This window comes from Oncorhynchus masou, chromosome 6, assembly GCF_036934945.1.
Source record: "Oncorhynchus masou masou isolate Uvic2021 chromosome 6, UVic_Omas_1.1, whole genome shotgun sequence".
NCBI lineage: Eukaryota > Metazoa > Chordata > Actinopteri > Salmoniformes > Salmonidae > Oncorhynchus > Oncorhynchus masou.
The window spans coordinates 51,741,031-51,759,878 of NC_088217.1; the positions used below are offsets into that span (position 1 = coordinate 51,741,031).

The window sequence follows — 18,848 nt, forward strand, 5'->3', positions numbered from 1 at the left end:
GTTCAATCTTGGTTTCATCAGACCAGAGAGTCTTGTTTCTCATGGTCTGAGAGTCTTTAGGTGCCTGTTGGCAAACTCCAAGTGGGCTTCATGTGCCTTTTACTGAGGAGTTGCTTCCGTCTGGCCACTCTACCATAAAAGCCTGATTGGTGGAGTGCTGCAGAGATGGTTGTCCTTCTGGAAGGTTCTCCTATCTAGCCAGCTCTAGGAAGAGCCTTGGTGGTTCCAAACTTCTTCCATTTAAGAATAATGGATGCCACTGTGATCTTGGGGACCTTCAATGCTGCAGAAATGTTTTGGTACCCTTCCCCAGAATTGTGCATTTTCACAATCCTGTCTCGGAGTTCTATAGACAATTCCTTCGACCTCATGGCTTGATTTTTGCTCTGACATACACTGTCAATTGTGAGACCTTTCCACAGGTGTGTGCCTTTAAGAAATCATGTCCAATCAATTGAATGTACCACAGGTGGACTCCAATCAAGTTGTAGAATTATCTCAAGGATTATAAATGGAAACAGGATGCACCTGAGCTCAATTTCCAGTCTCATGGCAAAGGGTATGAATACTTATGTAAATAAGGTATTTCTGTTTTTATTTTGAATAAATTTGCTAAACTTTCTAAAAACATGTTTTCGCTTTGTCATAGTGGGGTATTGTGTGTAGATTGATGAGGGGGAAAACTATTTTGTTTGGGGTAAGTTTCTCAAAAACAAGTGAAATCTGAAAAAGAAGTGTCTGGACCTTTCTATGACATGCCATTACATCAGAAATAGAGATTTGGCTGTAAAAAAAAGAAATATTTTCCATTAAGCTACCCCAGTAATCCCTTAACCACTTTGCTTTGAAAAAGAAGGCCTTTCAACACAAATGTTTTGAAACCTTTGATTGATTAGAATACTTGATTGGTTAGAAATGCAGCCTTCTGCTTCTCCTGTAGACTGTATGGAAGACAACACAGAAGAAACAGTAAGGACACATTGATCAGCACCAGGTACAGAAATTAGACGAGAGCTCTGAACTCATTCTGTGGCCATGAGAAAAACGCTATGCGCTAAGCTACTAGGGTGTCTTGGAAGAGTTTTAGTAGTAGTGTAGGGCCTTGGAGACATTGTAGAGCAACTGCAAACTGAGATTCAGGAGAGGCGGGAGTACCTTGATTTCTTCATGGCAGTCACTGCATTTTTAGATTAACAACAAATTTAGCAGGTGAGGTGAAAAAGACTGAAATTACTATCAATTTTCTTTTATACGTTTGCAATTTTTACACCCAGGACAAGATGAGAGAGGAGGTTATACAAATGATACAGCAACATAGAAGACTAAGAGACAGCAACAGAAGATGGCAGACAAGAAAGACAGCAACAGACGACACAGAGAAAGTGATGGAGAGAGAGAGAGCCGGGGTGAGCACAGAGTAGACTGTATCACTTAACACCGCTCTATGGATTCTAATTACTGGAAGGTGTGTGTTTTTGTGTCCGTGTGTGAGGGAGAGTGTGAGGACATTCTGTGGGATTCTTTAATCAGTTTGGCTCTAAAAGACAGGTCAGAGTCTGTTTTAAGTTGTTGAGTAGTATGAAGGTTTTTGGCAATACATTTTAGATGCACTCAATGTGCTCCAGAGTATAGAGAGAGACCCACAATAGCTACTGTAATTTATTAGTGGCAGCGTATGCTGTGGTAGGTGGGAAGGTGCAAATTTGCAAGTTACCTGAAAAATATCTAATCTCTCAATGTTTTAATCTCTCAATCTCTTTTAATCTTTAGCTATTGAAATTCCTCTCTTTTTTGCCAGGGGAGGATGCCCCCGGAGGCCCCTACTGGCTTTGGGTTAAGCCCTCAATGTCTTAAAATCCTAGCAACTACCCTGCTGTCAATCTGTAAAATTCCTGACAAATCCCTGTCAAAATCACTCTCCAGCATACATACTGGTTGTGTAAAAAAGCTGTTCTGAACATAATATTGATTGACTTGATGACTCATCCATGTTAATTTTTACCTAAGCAGATGCATGGGAGAATTTAGAACCACATTGATGAATGAATGGACTTGATTGAAATATCTGCTTGATCGAAAGCTCCGTTGCACTAGGATAATTGCTTTTTGTTCCCTGCTACACGAATTATGTTATTTATGCAGCGTTGGCAGAGAAAGCTCAGCATCAGAAGACAGTCGACCACACAGCAGTTTACGTAAATAAAAAAAATGTGCGCGCTGCTGATTAACACCCTACCGGTGGCAAGAGACCAGGTGGTGATGGATTTGCGATGCTTGTTTGGTGTATGGCAATTAAACCCATTACGCTACCACATATCAAAATTGCGGGAAATTCTAATAAAGAGTTTGAAGCACTCAGCCTAGAAACAGAGCTCAACAAGGAAGGCACACTGGCTATCCGTCCCTCCGGACAAACAAAGGATTAAGAATAAACGGCAACCCTTACCTAGTAAGAGCAGTTTTACCTCCCTTGCTGCCTTCTCTCCATCCTCACGGAGATTTTTATCAATCATCTTTGATCTCTCCACAGCAGCTTTGTCTTCTGCACTTAATGTACAACCCATGTTTCCAAAAGCACGCGCGCACTGACGGCCGGCGCAAGGATTCTTGAACGATTTCGTCTTGACTTCTGTTTGATATGCCTACACAAGAGAAACGGTTATCCAAAATACTTGCCAGCCCGTTCAAGAGACGTGATTGTGCGAATTTGCTATACTAAATAGAGGATGTCTCGTTTTATGGCACGCATAAAATGTCCAGAAAAAAGTCAGTCCTCGGCTGCGTTATTCTGAGTGATGTAAACTAACGTTCCATCAATATATCCTGTCCGTCGCAGAGCAATCTTCTTGGAGGTCAAAGAATGCCGCAGAAAGTTGCAGTCAAATCTCGAGTGGCTACGCGAATTGGTTATATAGTGTTGACCGTTTATAATCAATATGATAAATTCTGACAGACGCACCGATACAATCAATCGTATTCCTCGTTCCTACGTTTCTTCCGACCAAGTGAAGGTAAGGTGGAATCCAATCACATGGACGAGCGACTGCGCTCCCAGACTCACCCGCGCAGTCAAGTAAACATAGCTATCCAGTGGAAATCTGGAGAAACTGCTGGTGCACTTCAGCTGCCAACCTGCCGCCTGCTTTCTAAGGGGATTTGTTGGCACCCTTTCTGCTCCCAGTTGATATGTGACGTCGTAGATCTTTCACAATTCTTATTGTCTAACCACCCGTTGTGAAGTTTTCTGCAGAAATGCAATAGGCCTACTGTATTTAAATGTCCAACGCATCTGTTTGTATCTCTATATCAAATAATTTCTGGGTTGTTTTCATTGAAAATTGTCAAAAATAAACCAAAACAGCTTCTTCGAAGGGCAATTTATCAAGCAAAAATTTAGCAAGGACTGTCTGGGTGTGGTCTGACTGGGGAAGGGCGAACTGAAAAATAGCTGTTTCTGGCGGAGAGGTTTAGAACACATTATTTTTGGTCTATTAATTCATGTATTAACTAAATGACTGTTTAATAGGCCTGATTATCTAGGAATCCAGGTGTTTCTCTCTCCAGATAACTAAGAAATGTGTGCATATATGTACATGAACATGGGATGTGATGACAATAAAACGTGTGCACTAGCTATAGACTGCACTAAAAATAGACATCTCACTTTACATTAAGTGGCCTACAATTGTATTGTAGGCTAGTTACATAGGCGTTATAGAGTGTAATACAGTGCAGGCTAATATATAGGCTAATGGGTACATTGATGGATTTTGACAGTGTAATAAGTGTAATAACACAAACAACATATTAAACTGATGGATGTATTCTTCTTGGTTTCTTTGGTATCCAAACTATTCACATATGATTTCATATTCAAAAGCCTATTCATGAACACGCATTTTATAACATCACTAACTACTTAACAAGATACCACCCTTTCATACTGCCATCAGCTAAGAAATGCTCTGTTGAAGGGACCCTCAAGCAGATTTTAGTCTGTTTCATGTGGGCCTACAGGGAACAGTTTGTCCTCTCCAAAATTGTGTCGTTTTTAATAGTGATTAAAGAAGATTTATGTTTCATATGAATGACTACAGTGTCTGAAATGTTTGGATGGTGTGAGGGGGTTTACTTGAGCCGAAAATACAGCATATGACCTCTCAAGGAGCTTCAATTGCCCATTCATCTGAGAATAGTAGCAGGAGTTGAAAATGTATTAGATTTACACTGAACATGGCACTATACGTTGGAACATCAAAAGGGAGCATGTTATTTTCTGTACTTGCTCTACTGAAGCATCCGAGAAGACACATTCTCATAGCACAGTGCACAAGACTACATTATGGAGTGGTTTGTAGTGCCCTCAAGTGTTGGAAATTAGTAACAATTCTCTTGACATGAAGGGAAAATCGGACCAAACTGGAATCTGCCCAGAAAATGCCCCCTAGTTGTCCCATAAACATTTGAGTTGATATTACCTGTACAGGTTAAGCAAGGATTATCAGTAATGATCTAGGCCAAGTTCAGCTGTGCAGTAGTTCCTCTGGTCTGCCATGCTGGTCAAGGCAATGCTGAACTTCCGCTAGATTATTATGCCCCTGTCCTTGCCTAACCTGTACAGGTCCATGGATCATGGAGCAGGAACACTTAAGAGTAGCTATAGTAGACGGGTGAGCAAACAAACAAAGGACATAAGTGACACAGGTGTAAAAACTTCTACAATTGTTTTTTAATTGTCAGACTAAAACTGTCCCAGCTATTTACACTATACAAGCTAGATATGCATCAAGAATATAAAGGGTTTACATTTATATACATTATTTATATAAGCCGCTTTATAAGCCCAAAATTCATATATAACTTGTTATTCACTCACAGTCCTTTAATTTCCTTAGAAATAAATTGCAAAGGTAAAACAAGAGCTACAACAACAGGTTAACTGGCTGGCATAGTTTGGGTATAAGAGAAAGAGGCAAAATGTTGAGAATGTTGCCTCTGACATTATAATAGGGGTAGCAAAGCTCTAAAGTTGAAGAGCAAGGCCTCTCAGAGAGAAACAGTTAGGTAGTAGCTAGATATGTAGACACAATCCCAGACAGAAGAGGCCTAATCCCAGTCTATGGCAAGCTGTTGCCTCCTTGACTGGTCTTGACCAGGCATTCATTTTTACCACAACCACTGCCTCAGCAAGACCAGGAGAAATATAGGGTTGAGTCAGATACATGCAATATCCTTTTAGCTGTTGATGAGTAAAAGAAACAGCTCAATAACATTCTATTGATTACAAATTAAAAATCAATTAATGTACACAAGAGAAAGCAACACCAGCTGCAGTGTTTTAGAATAAAATAAGGAACAATTGTCTTACATACATTACGTAGGACTTGCCAGGATATATTGGTAACAATGTTATTACAATGCTATTTATGTTTTTTGAGAGATACGATGTCACAGTGTTGAATGTTGCACTACACAATTGAGAAGCCTTAAGAAGGGGCATTGGGCTATCGAATCAAACTAAATCGAACAATCACAATTCACTTAATTGTCAAACTGTACTTGATCACAAGAGCTCACTGTTAGAGACCAGATACGTTTTGGAAATAGAGCCCAAACATCAACGTATTATGGATTGAATATCACAGTAGTTACGGTAAATTAATGAATTAAATCAGCCAATCACCAGACAGACTGGACAGGTGACACATCAGCTTTCCTTCACTAAAACGTCAACCACAATATCAATCACAAAACAAGTGGAAAAGAGATATTAAAATACAATATAGAGTAGTTCAACAACATGGACGGACCGTATGTCACAACTAACACATAACTAAAACACGTTTCTTCCATATTTTGTCATGCCAAAAACAGTAAGCTTAACCATTCGTAGTAACTGAAAGGGTTCACTTGAACTGTACTGAATTTAAACAAGGGTTTACAAATTAATTGTAGAAATATAAGTATGAGTGAAATATGTGCTATTAGTGTTAAAAAGGCAAGTTTAAGTTGATGATCTTAAATTAAAACACAATTGATCATAAAATCAGTCAATTCTGTATCGAGGATGTCAGTTGATCATCTAACTAACATGAATGTAAAAGGCTCTATATGTTTTTTTTTCTTCATCAGCTCAGTGCCCTATCGCTCACCTCCTACACATTCAACTGTCACCTAAACCCTCCAATATGCAAAATCATCGAATATAGACTGTGCATACCATCTATAAGGTCTATCAAGATACCTGATCATATAGTTAAATACTTTGCTCTGAGGTCCATTAGCTCACTTGTGAAATTTAAAAAAAAACATGGATATAGCTAGTTAAATAAATATACATTACTGTTTCAACGAAAAGGCTATGTGTGTGGTTGGTTGAACGCCACGCCTCCATTATCCATTATCTGAGTGTACTGTATGTACCAGGGATACAGCGAGAGTTAAACACCATAATGCATCATGGGACATCAGCCTGCCCTGAGCCCAACAACCACAAACCACATTCAACCTTCTCTTTGGCACATACAACAGCTCAGGCTAAATGCACTCTTGTGAGAAAACATGGGAAAATAAACTGTAGTTGAGTGCTACTGGCACAAAGTGATAGACAGGATACAAAGACAGCCACAGACTCTTTGTTTTACAGTACTCACCTAATCTATAGATGTAGCTATTTCTTCTATTGACAAAATGTCAGGTTTTCTCATACAAAGATGCCAAATGACATGTAATGTATAGAACATGTGCTTTCCTTTCCTTCCTTTACATAGCAATTCAACCTTATCTCCATCTGTGCTTCTTCTGCACAATACTAGCTGCAGTTGACATGAATTAAGGCGTCGGAGGGGAAGAAACAGGCGGATGGAAAAGAGATAAATAAGGATGGGAGGATGGATGAAGGGAGGGGGGAAAGGAAGGGAAGCCATCATGAGTTTCTTCAGGATTTTCCATTATGGATTGACTAGGATGCACTATCCCCACTCATAAATAATACACATTATCATGATTTAAAAAAAGACCACGTCTAGTGTTGATGATTCATATAAAAGCACTCCTCTGTGCAGGGCTACATACTGCGTTACTGTAGTACAGACTGTTTTGTCGGAGTCTTTAGTCTCAAGAAGACTGAAATGCTCAGTATGGTTTTGCCCAGCAAGTTGATTCTGTCTCTCCCTCCCTACTCCAATCATCTTTGTCCCTTAACCTCTAACCCTTGCTCTACCACAGAGGGGATAGTGCATCAATTACATGAAACAGTTCTAAAAAAACACACACACTCCTAGGTATCCCCTCAAAGCCCCTGCCAGCCCCTTGCCGACCCCGGCCTGCACAGTGCAGAGGGCGGTCTCTAGTGGCCACCGCCAGAGTTGCTGCTCCCCGTTGTCCAATCAATAATGATGAAGCTCAAACTCATGATCATGAAGGCGACCCCCAGACCAGCAAAACAGGCGGCCTGGGAGGACAGAGGAAACACCATCATTAGAATGTATTTTAATGGGGTAACCATAACCTTACAGTAGCCATAAGGACACAATACTAATCCTAAAGATCATATTACAATTATCGTGGAGAGGCTTGGAAAGATGCCATCACGATATGGTGATATAGCGTATGGCTCGGGTGAAACGGGGGAGAGGATGAGATATGTGCTCACCAGTATCTTGGGGATGGAGTGCATGGGTTCCTGCTCCTTAGGCACAATGCGGATGTAGAAGATAGCAGGGAAGATGAAGATCAGACAGGGGGCAGATGTGGCACCTGGAGGAAGAAGAGGATGGAGGAAGAGGGGGGGGGTGAAGAACAGGGCTACAGTTTACACTTCTAGGTTTAATCTGTGCAACTAACCGATAACGCCGAAGATTCCCAGGATGTTGGGGGCGAAGATGACCAACATGTTGATGAAGGAGAGTAGAGTGACGGCAATGGCCACATGACGAAGCCAGTTAAATGACTTACTGGCGAAGAACATCTGATTCAGAGCCCTCCGCACCTGAGGGGAAAGATAGAGTGAGAGAGAGAGATGGAGAGGGGCAGAGAGAGGAGGGAGGGCGGGAGCGATAAGGAGGGGAAAGGTACTAAATCAAAGGAATCTGCAAGCTGCTCTCAGAAACAACAGGGGTCATTCCACTTCAAATGAGCATCTCAATTCAGCAAGCCACGACACCCATCATTTCAGATTAAGACGTGAGGAATCCAAATGATTGGTCAAAAGCCACCCACTAACCACCCCCCCCCCCGCAGACCCCACACAAATCCCACCCCAACGGATAGTATACAATATCAGTTCTGTCTTTTAGATGAGGGGAGAGTATATAGTGGAGGGGGAGTAACTTACAGGGAAGAGCACAATGGGGACGGTCAGTGTGACAGCGGTGAGGACAGCCAATCGCACGCACAGGATCAGCGTGTCATAAGGGTCGATCCTGCTGTATGTGTGCAGCAGCTCTGTCTCAGTTTTACCTGTAAAGGTAATGTCAGGGGGAATGTCAAGAGGTGCAGTATTATACACTAAAACCCCAGACTAAGCCGCACTTGTGTTGACTGAGACATTGATGTCTGCCGTTCCTCATTGAAACGCATAATCCAACGTGTCACAAGGTAAAACATAATAGTAGTGTAGTGTGCAGTACTACATTATGACCACAAGGGAGAGTTATGCTCCTACTTCCAATAGACTGAGGCAACTGGCTGCAAACAAGTGTTTGGGTAATAATAATATACTATTGTAATTTCCATTCAACAAAACTGACATTGCAACTGTTCAATAACATTCAATATGTTCATGAGGGCACAGGGGAGTATCCCGAAAGGATATAATGTTTCTGTTCAATACACAGTGCGGCATTCGTTTTGTATCTTATGCATGCTAGCTTGTTGCAAGTCAGATTTTAGTTTTGAAACACTGTCGCTTTGGAACTCTACCCATTCAAAATACTTGATAGGTTTCCATCTAGATATTCAACCCACGTTAGACTACCTTCCGAGGAGAACCTCCCCGGGCTTTCGAACGTAACGTGAGAAGCCTGGGCCTCCGAGGCTACAGCACACCTAATCATGAGTACGGTATATTTCAGGCAGAGGAAAGGGCATGGGGTGGTGAAGTGAAAGTGCTCACCGTAAAAGGTCAGGTAGCCGAAGAGAGCAGCCAGGAAGTACATGGTGTACATCACCAGGATCGAGAGGTTGGAAACGTGCTGCATCCTCCTCTGAGTAGGGCTGGATAACACTCACACACACACACACACACACACACACACAGGTTAACGTCACAGCCAGCACTGACAATCCAACGGCTCAGTTGGTGCTCGCAACAAGGTCTTGACGGGTTTGAATCCCACATGGGGCCGCATATACTATATACACGCGTTGCATGCCATTCCATTCGCTCCACCCATTATTACAAGCCGTCCTCCCCTCGGCAGCCTCCTGTGATACACGCGGGAGCCTATGAGCAGAGGTTTCGTGCTGACACTAGGGAGGAACTGTGTGGAGAAAGACGGCGCAGGGCAGGAAAGGGCTGGTATACTCACTTGCGGAGCTCAGTGTAGATAGGCAGAACCTCAGGATGACACACAAAGGCAAAGGCCAGGATGGGGATGGTGTACGCGGTCTGTAAAGGAAACGCACGCAAACGCCCAGTGTTACCATAGACCACTGACCTACCTCAGAGGGGCCGCTCATTGACTCATCTACTAGACTTACATGGCCTGCACCTTTGCAGTACATAGGTGAGCAAAGGCCGCGTTTACAGTAGTACCCTATTCCCTATGTAGTGCACTACTTTTGACCAGCTATGGTCAAAAGTACTTTACAACGCAGGGAATGGGGTGCCATTTGGGACACAGGCAAAGTGAACGAGGGTAATGGTGAAACATTGGGCCTCGAGTCTGGTGTGCTGTACCTGAGAGTTCATGGTGAACATACGGGCGCCGCAGTGGGAGTCATCCATCTCATGTACCAGACCATTATCATGGGTAGCATGGTTGTCAGTGATGTTTAGGTGAATGTCGAGGTGAGACACTGTGTGATTGGTTGCCGAGAACTCCTCGAATGGACAGGGGATCTGAAACTTCTTATAGATCACCTGCAGGGAGAGCGAGGAAGAGGAAGGAGAGAGAGGAGGAGGACGATGAGAGAGAGGGAGAACGAGAGGGAGGTAGCATACACGTTAAGCAATGCAGCAACAGGTCTGAGAGATCAGTGTCATATGAAGAAACAGGAGGACTGGGACGAGAAAGATGGGGAAAGAAGGAGGGAAGGAGAGATGAGGAGGGAAGGAGAGGGAGTATCACGGAGCCCAGAAAAGCCATTTCACAGTAGATTAGAGTGAGTCAGTCTCTAAGGACTTTGGTTGAGCTCTTTCCCTTTGATGTGTTTACTGCCATCAACACGAAACATTCCCATTCATATATGAAATACCTATGAAAATAGATACAGGGAGAGAGTGGAACCGATAAGGAGATCTGAGTGACAAATCACATAAACCTTCATCCACAGATGATGTGAACTGACTTTTTAAATAGTTCCTGTATATAAACTCAGCAAAAAAAGAAACATCCCTTTTTCAGGACCCTGTCTTTCAAAGATCATTCGTAAAAATCCAAAAAACTTCACAGATCTTCATTGTAAAGGGTTTAGACACAGTTTCCCATGGTTGTTCAATGAACCATAAACAATTAATGAACATGCACCTGTGGAACGGTCATTAAGACACTAACAGCTTTGTGTCGACCCTCCCACTCGATCTTTCTCTTTGCTTTTGTTTTCCTTATTAGGATGTCGGTGGGTGGAGCCGGGAGGGTCGTCAGCGATATGGGACACATCTGGGCCCGGGTGTGTCCCAGGATAAATACACCTCTTCCCCATTCATTGAGGAGACTCTCTCCATACAGACACACTGTTAGATTTTGGTTGTGGCATGGTTTTTTGTGACCGTTTTGTTTGTTTGTTTGTTTGTTTGTTTGTTTGTTTGTTTGTTTGTTTGTTTGTTTGTTTGCTTGCTTGCTTGCTTTGGCACCTTTCAACACCCCTCATTATCACATTAATGCATGCAACCACTCACTTACACTACTGACAACACACACCATTGTTAATTGTATTTACGTTACTTCAGTTAACAAATATATTTTTTGTTATTCCTAATCTCCACGTGGTCTCCCTTTTTGTTAAGGACTTCGAGTCGGTTTGTGACAGCTTACAGACGGTAGGCCATTAAGGACACAGTTATGAAAACTCAGGACATTAAAGAGGCCTTTCTACTGACTCTGAAAAACACCAAAAGAAACATGCCCAGGGTCTCTGCTCATCAGCGTGAACGTGCCTTAGGCATGCTGCAAGTAGACATGAGGACTGCAGATGTGTCCAGGGCAATACATTGCAATGTCTGTAATGTGAGACGCCTTAGACAGCGAAACAGGGAGACAGGAGGGACAGCTGATCATCCTCGCAGTGGCAGACCACGTGTAACAACACCTGCACAGGATTGGTACATCCGAACATCATACCTGCGGCACAGGTACAGGATGGCAACAACTGCCCGAGTTAAACCAGGAACGCACAATACCTCCATCAGTGCTCAGACTGTCCACAATAGGCTGAGAGAGTCTGGACTGAGGGCTTGTAGGCCTGTTGTAAGGCAGGTCCTCACCAGACATCACCGGCAACAGTGTCGCCTATGGGCACAAACACACCATCGTTGGACCAGACAGGACTGGCAAAAAGTGCCACGGGTTTGTCCCACCAGGGGTGATGGTCGGATTAGCGTTTATTGAATGAATGAGCGTCAAACCAAGGCATGTACTCTGAAGCGGGATCGAATTGGAGGTATAGGGTCCGTCATGGTCTGGGGCGGTGTCACAGCCTCAACGGACTGAGCTTGTTGTCATTGCAGACAATCTCAACGCTGTGCGTTACAGGGAAGACATCCTCCTCCCTCATGTGTTACCCTTCCTGCAGGCTCATCCTGACATAACCCTCCAGCATGACAATGCCACCAGCCATACTGCCTGTTCTGTGCATGATTTCCTGCAAGACAGGAATGTCAGTGTTCTGCCATGGCCAGCGAAGAGCCCGGATCTCAACCCATTGAGCATGTCTGGGACCTGTTGGATCAGAGGGTGAGGGCTAGGGCCATTCCCCCAAGAAATGTCTGGGAACTTGCACGTGCCTTGGTGGAAGAGTGTGGTAGCATCTCACAGCAAGAACTGGCAAATCTGGTGCAGTCCATGAGGAGATGCACTCCAGTACTTAATGCAGCTGGTGGCCACACCAGATACTGACTTACTTTTGATTTTGACCCCCCCCCCACCCTTTGTCCAGGGACACATTATTCCATTTCTGTTAGTCACATGTCTGTGGAACTTTTTCAGTTCATGTCTCAGTTGTTGAATCTTGTTATGTTTATACAAATATTTACACATGTTAAGTTTTTTGAAAATAAACACAGTTGACAGTGAGGGGACGTTTCTTTTAGTATGCATACTTTGTATATTTCATATTTCTTGCTCTTAGTTCTCGTGTGCCTTTTTCTAGTAATACGTTGCCATTGATTATTATACTGTTGCGTTTTGAGAAATGCATATCACTGGACTTGTGCACATGGCATAGATAAAATGACACTTAACAAGATGAACTTAACGAATGGAGAGAGAGAGGATGGGGAAGACGCAAACGTACCGCACTGAGGAAGAAGACCATGCAGCTAAGGGAGAAACCACTGGTGTAGCCCAGGTAGCCTGTAGAGCACAAAACAATGACAAATGTTATATTAGAAACAATGAAGTAGAATTGTGAGTTCATTGCCGTTCAACCCACATCTGACTCCTGGAGTTGCAATTTACAGGGAGGTTTTTCTACAGTGTTATGGAGTTGGGTGATCACACTAGAATTGGAGAAAGGCCAACTCCGATTACATGTCTTTAACATGGACATGAATACCAGTGTAGACTGAAAGGAGGGGATTGATGCGTTTAATTTCTTGAAATGAAATCAGTGTGCTGCAGGTGCATGGAGCCACCATAATTGTCAGCGCATGCAATGTGTGTGTGATGCATGGTCTTATGTGTTAGTGTTGTCTTTTGCTTGTCTACTCCATGTTTCTGAGCTCCATGGAGGCATGAAGCTAATTGGGCCTCTGACATTTCCACGTCTGCACCAATACCAGGACAGGAGAGAGGGAGCGGTGTGAGGGTCTGATAGGCTTCTGTGTTACACGACCCATGAGGTTTGTCAATGTTGTCAGGACATCCGCATGTCAATGGAAACCGTATCACACCCCTCTCTTCCTCATAATTTAAATCACATACACTACCGTTCAAAAGTTTGGGGTCACTTCGAAAAAACTTTTTTTTTTAAAGAAAAGCACATTTTTGTCCATTGAAATTACATCAAATTGTTCATAAATACAGTGTAGACATTGTTAATGTTGTAAATGACTATTGTAGCTGGAAGGCGTAGGCGTACAGAGGCCCATTATCAGCAACCATTACTCCTGTGTTCCAATGGCACGTTGTGTTAGCTAATCCAAGTTTATCATTTAGCTAACACAACGTGCCATTGGAACACAGGAGTGATGGTTGCTGATAATGGGCCTCTGTAGCTGGAAGGCGTAGGAGTACAATAGTCATTTACAACATTAACAATGTCTACACTGTATTTCTGAACAATTTGATATTTTAATGGACAAAAACATTTTTTGCTTTTCTTTAAAAAACAAGGACATTTCTATGTGACCCCAAATTTTTGAACGGTAGTGTACATAAATATAGTGCAAGTTAAAAGTTGACACACCTCAAAGGTTTTTATTTATTTAGAATATTTTCTACATTGTAGAATAGTAGTGAAGACATCAAACTATGAAATAACACATCTGGAATCATGTAGTAACCAAAAAAGTGTTCAACAAGTCAAAATATATTTTATATTTGAGATTCTTCAAAGTAGCCACCATTTGCCTTAATGCAAGCTTTGCACACTCTTGGCATTCTCTCAACTGACTTCACCTGGAATGCTTTTCCAACAGTCTTGAAGGAGTTCCCACATATGCTGAGCACTTGTTGGCTGCTTTTCCTTCACTCTGCGGTCCAACTCATCCCAAACCATCTCAATTGGGTTGAGGTCGGGTGATTGTGGAGGCCAGGTCATCTGATGAAGCACTCATCACTCTCCTTCTTGGTCAAATAGCCTTTACACAGCCTGGAGGTGTGTTGGGTCATTGTCCTGTTGAAAAACAAATGATAGTCCCACTAAGCGCAAACCAGATGAGATGGCGTATCGCTGCAGAATTCTGTGGTAGGCATGCTGGTTAAGTGTGCCTTGATTTGTAAATAAATCACAGACAGAGTCACCAACAAAGTCTCTTCTTCTTATTAGTGTCCTTTAGTAGTGGCTTCTTTGCAGGAGTTCGACCATGAAGGCCTGATTCACACAGAGTCCTCTGAACAGTTGATGTTGAGATGTCTGCTACTTGAACTCTGTGAAGCATTTATTTGGGCTGCAATTTCTGAGGCTGGAAACTCTAATGAACTTTTGGACAGCCGTGTGTGTACTTTTGTAGTGGTGGTTCAGTGAACTTGATTAGTAACCTTGCCAGAGGCCTTAAGACCTTAACTCTCAGAGCATAACGGCTTGGCTTTAGCTTTGTTAAGTCAAACAGTATTGAGTCGTAACAAACCTGTGTTTACACCTGCTTGGTCACACATACAAGGTCGATGTTATTTTGAGGGAAAACAAAGAGGTTAGAGAGGAGAAGAGGTGCAACTTACCGAGCTGCTTCATCAGGGCCAATGGTAGGATAACGCCAATAGAGACCATGACCACCAAGTAGTTCCCATTCAAGTACCACAAACTAGTGAGAGAGCAGAGAGAGTGAAAATAAGACAGAGGAGAGAGGTTACTTACAGCAAGGGTTTTCAAACTGGGGTCCACAAATACATTTATTTTATTTTTTATTTTTTTTGGGGGGGGGGGGATATTTTTTATTATTATTAATATCGCTAGCTGCAACAAAATACCACTCTGGATACTGTTTGTATGTCTTAAGGAAGTATGAAGGGAGTTAGAGGAAGTTTCACGAGCCAATGATACCTAGCATTAGCGTAATGACAGTTTACAGCAGGGTTCCCCAACTGGCAGCCCACAGTTGATTTTATTTACACCCCAGTTCTCTTTTTATTTTGTTGTTGTGGGACGTAAGACTAAAAACACCAGCAAATCAGCTCCAAGTGAGTTTAATTTTGGAAATCTGTTCCAAAGTATTCCCACGCATAGAGAGATATGTGATCATATACAAATGTAAGCAAGGTTTGAAGTTACTATGTTTTAGTCATTAAAACCTATCCAAACCAAAACAAACATGGGTAGATGGCAGCATTCGCACAAAACTGAAAGTGCATACCACCGCAAAACGTTAGTACAGAGACAAAGTGAAGTCATAATTCAATGGCTCAGACACGACCCCAGACAATCACGGATTACAAAGTGAAAACCAGCCATGTCGCGGACACCGACGTCTTGCTCCCGGACAAGCTAAACAACTTCTTCGCTTGCTTCCTAGGGAAACACAGTGCCGCTGACCTGGGCCACCACAGCTCCCATGGACAGTGAGCTCTCATTCTCCATGGCCGATGTGAGTAAGACATTTAAGCATGTTAACCCTCACAATGCTGCTAAATCTCTCCCTATCCCAGCCTGTTGTCCCAACTTGCTTCAAGATCGCCACCATTATTCCTGTACCCAAGAAAGCGAAGGTAACTGTACTAAATTACTATCGTCCCGTAACACTCACTTCTGTCATCATGAAATACTTTGAGAGGCTAGTTAAGGATCATATCACCTCCACCTTACCCGACACCTTAGTCCTACTGCAATTTGAAAACCGCCCCAATAGATCCACGGATGACGCAATTGCCATCGCACTGCACACTACCCTATCCCATCTGGGATAATCAATTTTAGAATAAGACTGGGGTCTGAATTCTTTCCGAAGGCATTATATATGTATATATATATATATATATATATGTATATATATATATATATATATATATATACAGAAGGAAAGTACTCAAACCCCTTGACTTTTCCACATTATGTTACATTACAGCCGTATTCTAAAATTGATTACATTTATATTATCCCTCAATCTACACACAATACCCCATAATGGCAAAGCGAAAACAGGTTTAGAATTTTTTGCAAATGTATTTTATTTTTTAAAAGAGAGAGACCTGATCTCCCCAAATACAGGTGTGCCAAGCTTCTAGTGTCATACCCAAGAAGACTCAAGGCTGTGATCGCTGCCAAAGGTGCTTCAACAAAGTACTGAGAAAATGGTCTGAATACTTATGTATTCAGTTTTATAGTACATTTATTTGTGGAAAATATTCCATAACCTGTTTATACTTTGTCATTATGGGATATTGTGTGTAAAGCTGTAACGTCAAGGGGTCTGAATACTTTCTGAATGCACTGTATGGATAGTACATGGATAAAATATATATATTTATACTCGTCCTAATATTTCTATATTCCTTAATTCCATTCTTTTACTTTTTAGATGTGTGTATTGTTAGATATTACTACACTGTTGGAGCTAGGAACAAGCTTTTTGCAACATCTGCAACAACATCTACTAAATATGTGTACGCAACCAATAAAATTGGGTTTGTTTGTTCTTTTTGCGGTCAATTTGCAGTCTACAAATTATTTGCAATTATGTTCCGGCCCCTTGACTTCAGGAAACAAAACGGTGCGTGGCTGAATCTAGTTGATGATCCCTGGTCTACTTGAACAGTTAGCATGCTAGCTGTTCCTGTTTATCCGACTCTGGGGAAGTAGATAAATAGGGCTAATGACAGGGTTTTTTCTGTATAGACAATTGTTCTGCGGGCCATCTTAGTGGTCATTTTCGGAATAGAAAAACAATTTCAGTGTCAGATTGAAAGCATACAAAAAAATTTGAACTAATATATATATATATATATATATATATATATATACTGTATATTTAAACAATACCATCTTTGACAACTATCAATCAAATCAAAACTAGACAGTCAGGGAGAAATTGGGCATTCAAGGCACATGCCCATTAACCAACTGCAAAATTGTCTCTTAGCTCCATGCCAAACTGTGTAGAATTGCTGGAAATGAGCTTCAAAACTGAAACATTTTATCTATGCTGCCAAGCAAATAGACTATGTTGGAGTTTACACTTCCTTTTCCAATGCACTGTGTGGAGGTCAAAATAATGAAACTGTAAACCAAATCTATTAATTTAAAAAAACGTGGATTCCTTTCCTTTCCATTATCATTCATCTGATGACGGCATGTGCTGACTGGTCGACTGAGTCGCTGCCAGTCAGAATAACAGTCTGCTCTGTCCTGTTCTGTGAGAGCCATAGAAACAGCCTTGATTTACAGTAGAGTGCCTGTAGTGCTTATTGTGGAAATATGTCCATTTCTAACCGTTGTTGCTGCGAGACGTTGCTCTATTCATCTGGCACGCGGGTGTACGCCACTCTCTTATGTACGGCTACTGATTTATGTTGACGTTTACAGTTCCAATAAGGGTGGCATATAGGGACCTAAACAGCACTGAGGTTGAACTTCTCAATAAGTGAGAATCGCCCTGTTCCCACGCCATCCCGCTTGCTTTTTGGCAGCTATCTCTCTCCTCATATCTGTGTCCCTCTAGTAACCCCCCCCCAACCAAAATACCCTCAAGTACTAACTACCCCTCCAACCCAAACACACTTCTCTTCAACCCCCCCAGTCCCACACACCCACCCCCTCCCCTGACCCAAACATACTTTCCTTCCACAGGGCCTTGGCCTGAGCAGTGCTCCAGTACGTGTGAGGAGCAGGTCTGGGCTGGGAGATGCTATTCTTAGCCTGACTCCCCCTCCATCCCTTTCCCTCCCTTCAGCCAAACACTGGCCAGGCCCCTCTACATGCATCTCTAATACAGTATATGGGAAACACACGTCCTCCCATCAAAACTGTGATTTGCCTCTCATAAAAAATGTAATTGGATTCGAGGGTCCTAAATAGCCATAAACAGTACATACTGTACCTATAACGGTCTGCATGTGTTCACATGTGCACTTCATGCAATTGTGCACGTGACCAGGCATTGAGATGTGCTACATGTCGCATGCTCAGTGTTGAGAATGTTGGCTACAGGGTTTATCCCATGGTCGGATCACATGGTGGCTTGGGACAGGTTGAGTGCCACTTGCTGTTTTACCCTGGGCTCAGTCTGAGACAACCATTCCTGAAATCAAATTGTCTTTTAATTGGTCTATATGAAACACCTCAGGCCTGATTGGCCATGTCCTGCTGCTGCCACTTTGCTGCGAACAAGCTACGGTAGTTACATTAGCAGCACGGTGAAATCAGTGGCAGGGCGGCTAAGTGGTACAGCAAAATACAATCACAGTCTGACACGCTTTCCAGCGAGAGGGTCTTTGAGCCCTTGTATTCTACAACCTGGGTATGAGAGGCTCTTTCAGACATATAGGCTCCAGGTTAAGCTGCTACGGCTGTTATTCTTAACCCTCTCTGCGAGCAAGACCACACAACAGATAGGGCTGTCTGGTCCACGGCCTACAGTGGGCTTAATGCACTGTCCTTTGTCTGTGCATGGGTGTGTGTGTGGGTGGGGAGGAGGGTTGGAGGGGACTTTAGAGAGTCCCTAGAAAGCAGGAAGCATAGACCGTGACGGAGTGAGTCCAGATGATTTTGTTACAGATCAGGGTCTAGGGGGTCCTGGACCCTAAGTCAGTCCCATGTGTGATCCACCTGTCCATCTCCCTCTCTGTCTCACTCTGAGTGTTTCAGATTCACAA

At 42.7% G+C, this 18,848-nt stretch overlaps 2 protein-coding genes across 5 annotated transcripts in view; both read right to left on the reverse strand.

Annotated features, from left to right (window-relative positions):
• The window catches only part of LOC135542246 (guanine nucleotide-binding protein G(i) subunit alpha-2-like), a 165,845-nt gene extending 162,410 nt beyond the window's left edge, over window positions 1–3,435 (reverse strand). Inside the window, exon 1 of the mRNA XM_064969072.1 lies at window positions 2,447–3,435. Coding sequence (XP_064825144.1) covers window positions 2,447–2,564 — 118 coding nt within the window. The 5' untranslated portion in view covers window positions 2,565–3,435. The remainder of the gene's footprint in view (window positions 1–2,446) is intronic.
• Window positions 3,436–4,707: 1,272 nt separating this feature from the next.
• Window positions 4,708–18,848, reverse strand: part of LOC135542245 (sodium-coupled neutral amino acid transporter 3-like) — a 68,335-nt gene continuing 54,194 nt past the window's right edge. For all 4 annotated transcript variants that reach the window (XM_064969070.1, XM_064969068.1, XM_064969069.1 and 1 more), the window contains 9 exons: window positions 14,763–14,845; window positions 12,676–12,734; window positions 9,902–10,084; window positions 9,531–9,610; window positions 9,116–9,216; window positions 8,336–8,460; window positions 7,846–7,990; window positions 7,655–7,758; window positions 4,708–7,453 (listed from right to left, as the gene is read on the reverse strand). In XM_064969070.1, coding sequence (XP_064825142.1) covers window positions 7,349–7,453; window positions 7,655–7,758; window positions 7,846–7,990; window positions 8,336–8,460; window positions 9,116–9,216; window positions 9,531–9,610; window positions 9,902–10,084; window positions 12,676–12,734; window positions 14,763–14,845 — 985 coding nt within the window. In that variant the 3' untranslated portion in view covers window positions 4,708–7,348. The remainder of the gene's footprint in view (window positions 7,454–7,654; window positions 7,759–7,845; window positions 7,991–8,335; window positions 8,461–9,115; window positions 9,217–9,530; window positions 9,611–9,901; window positions 10,085–12,675; window positions 12,735–14,762; window positions 14,846–18,848) is intronic.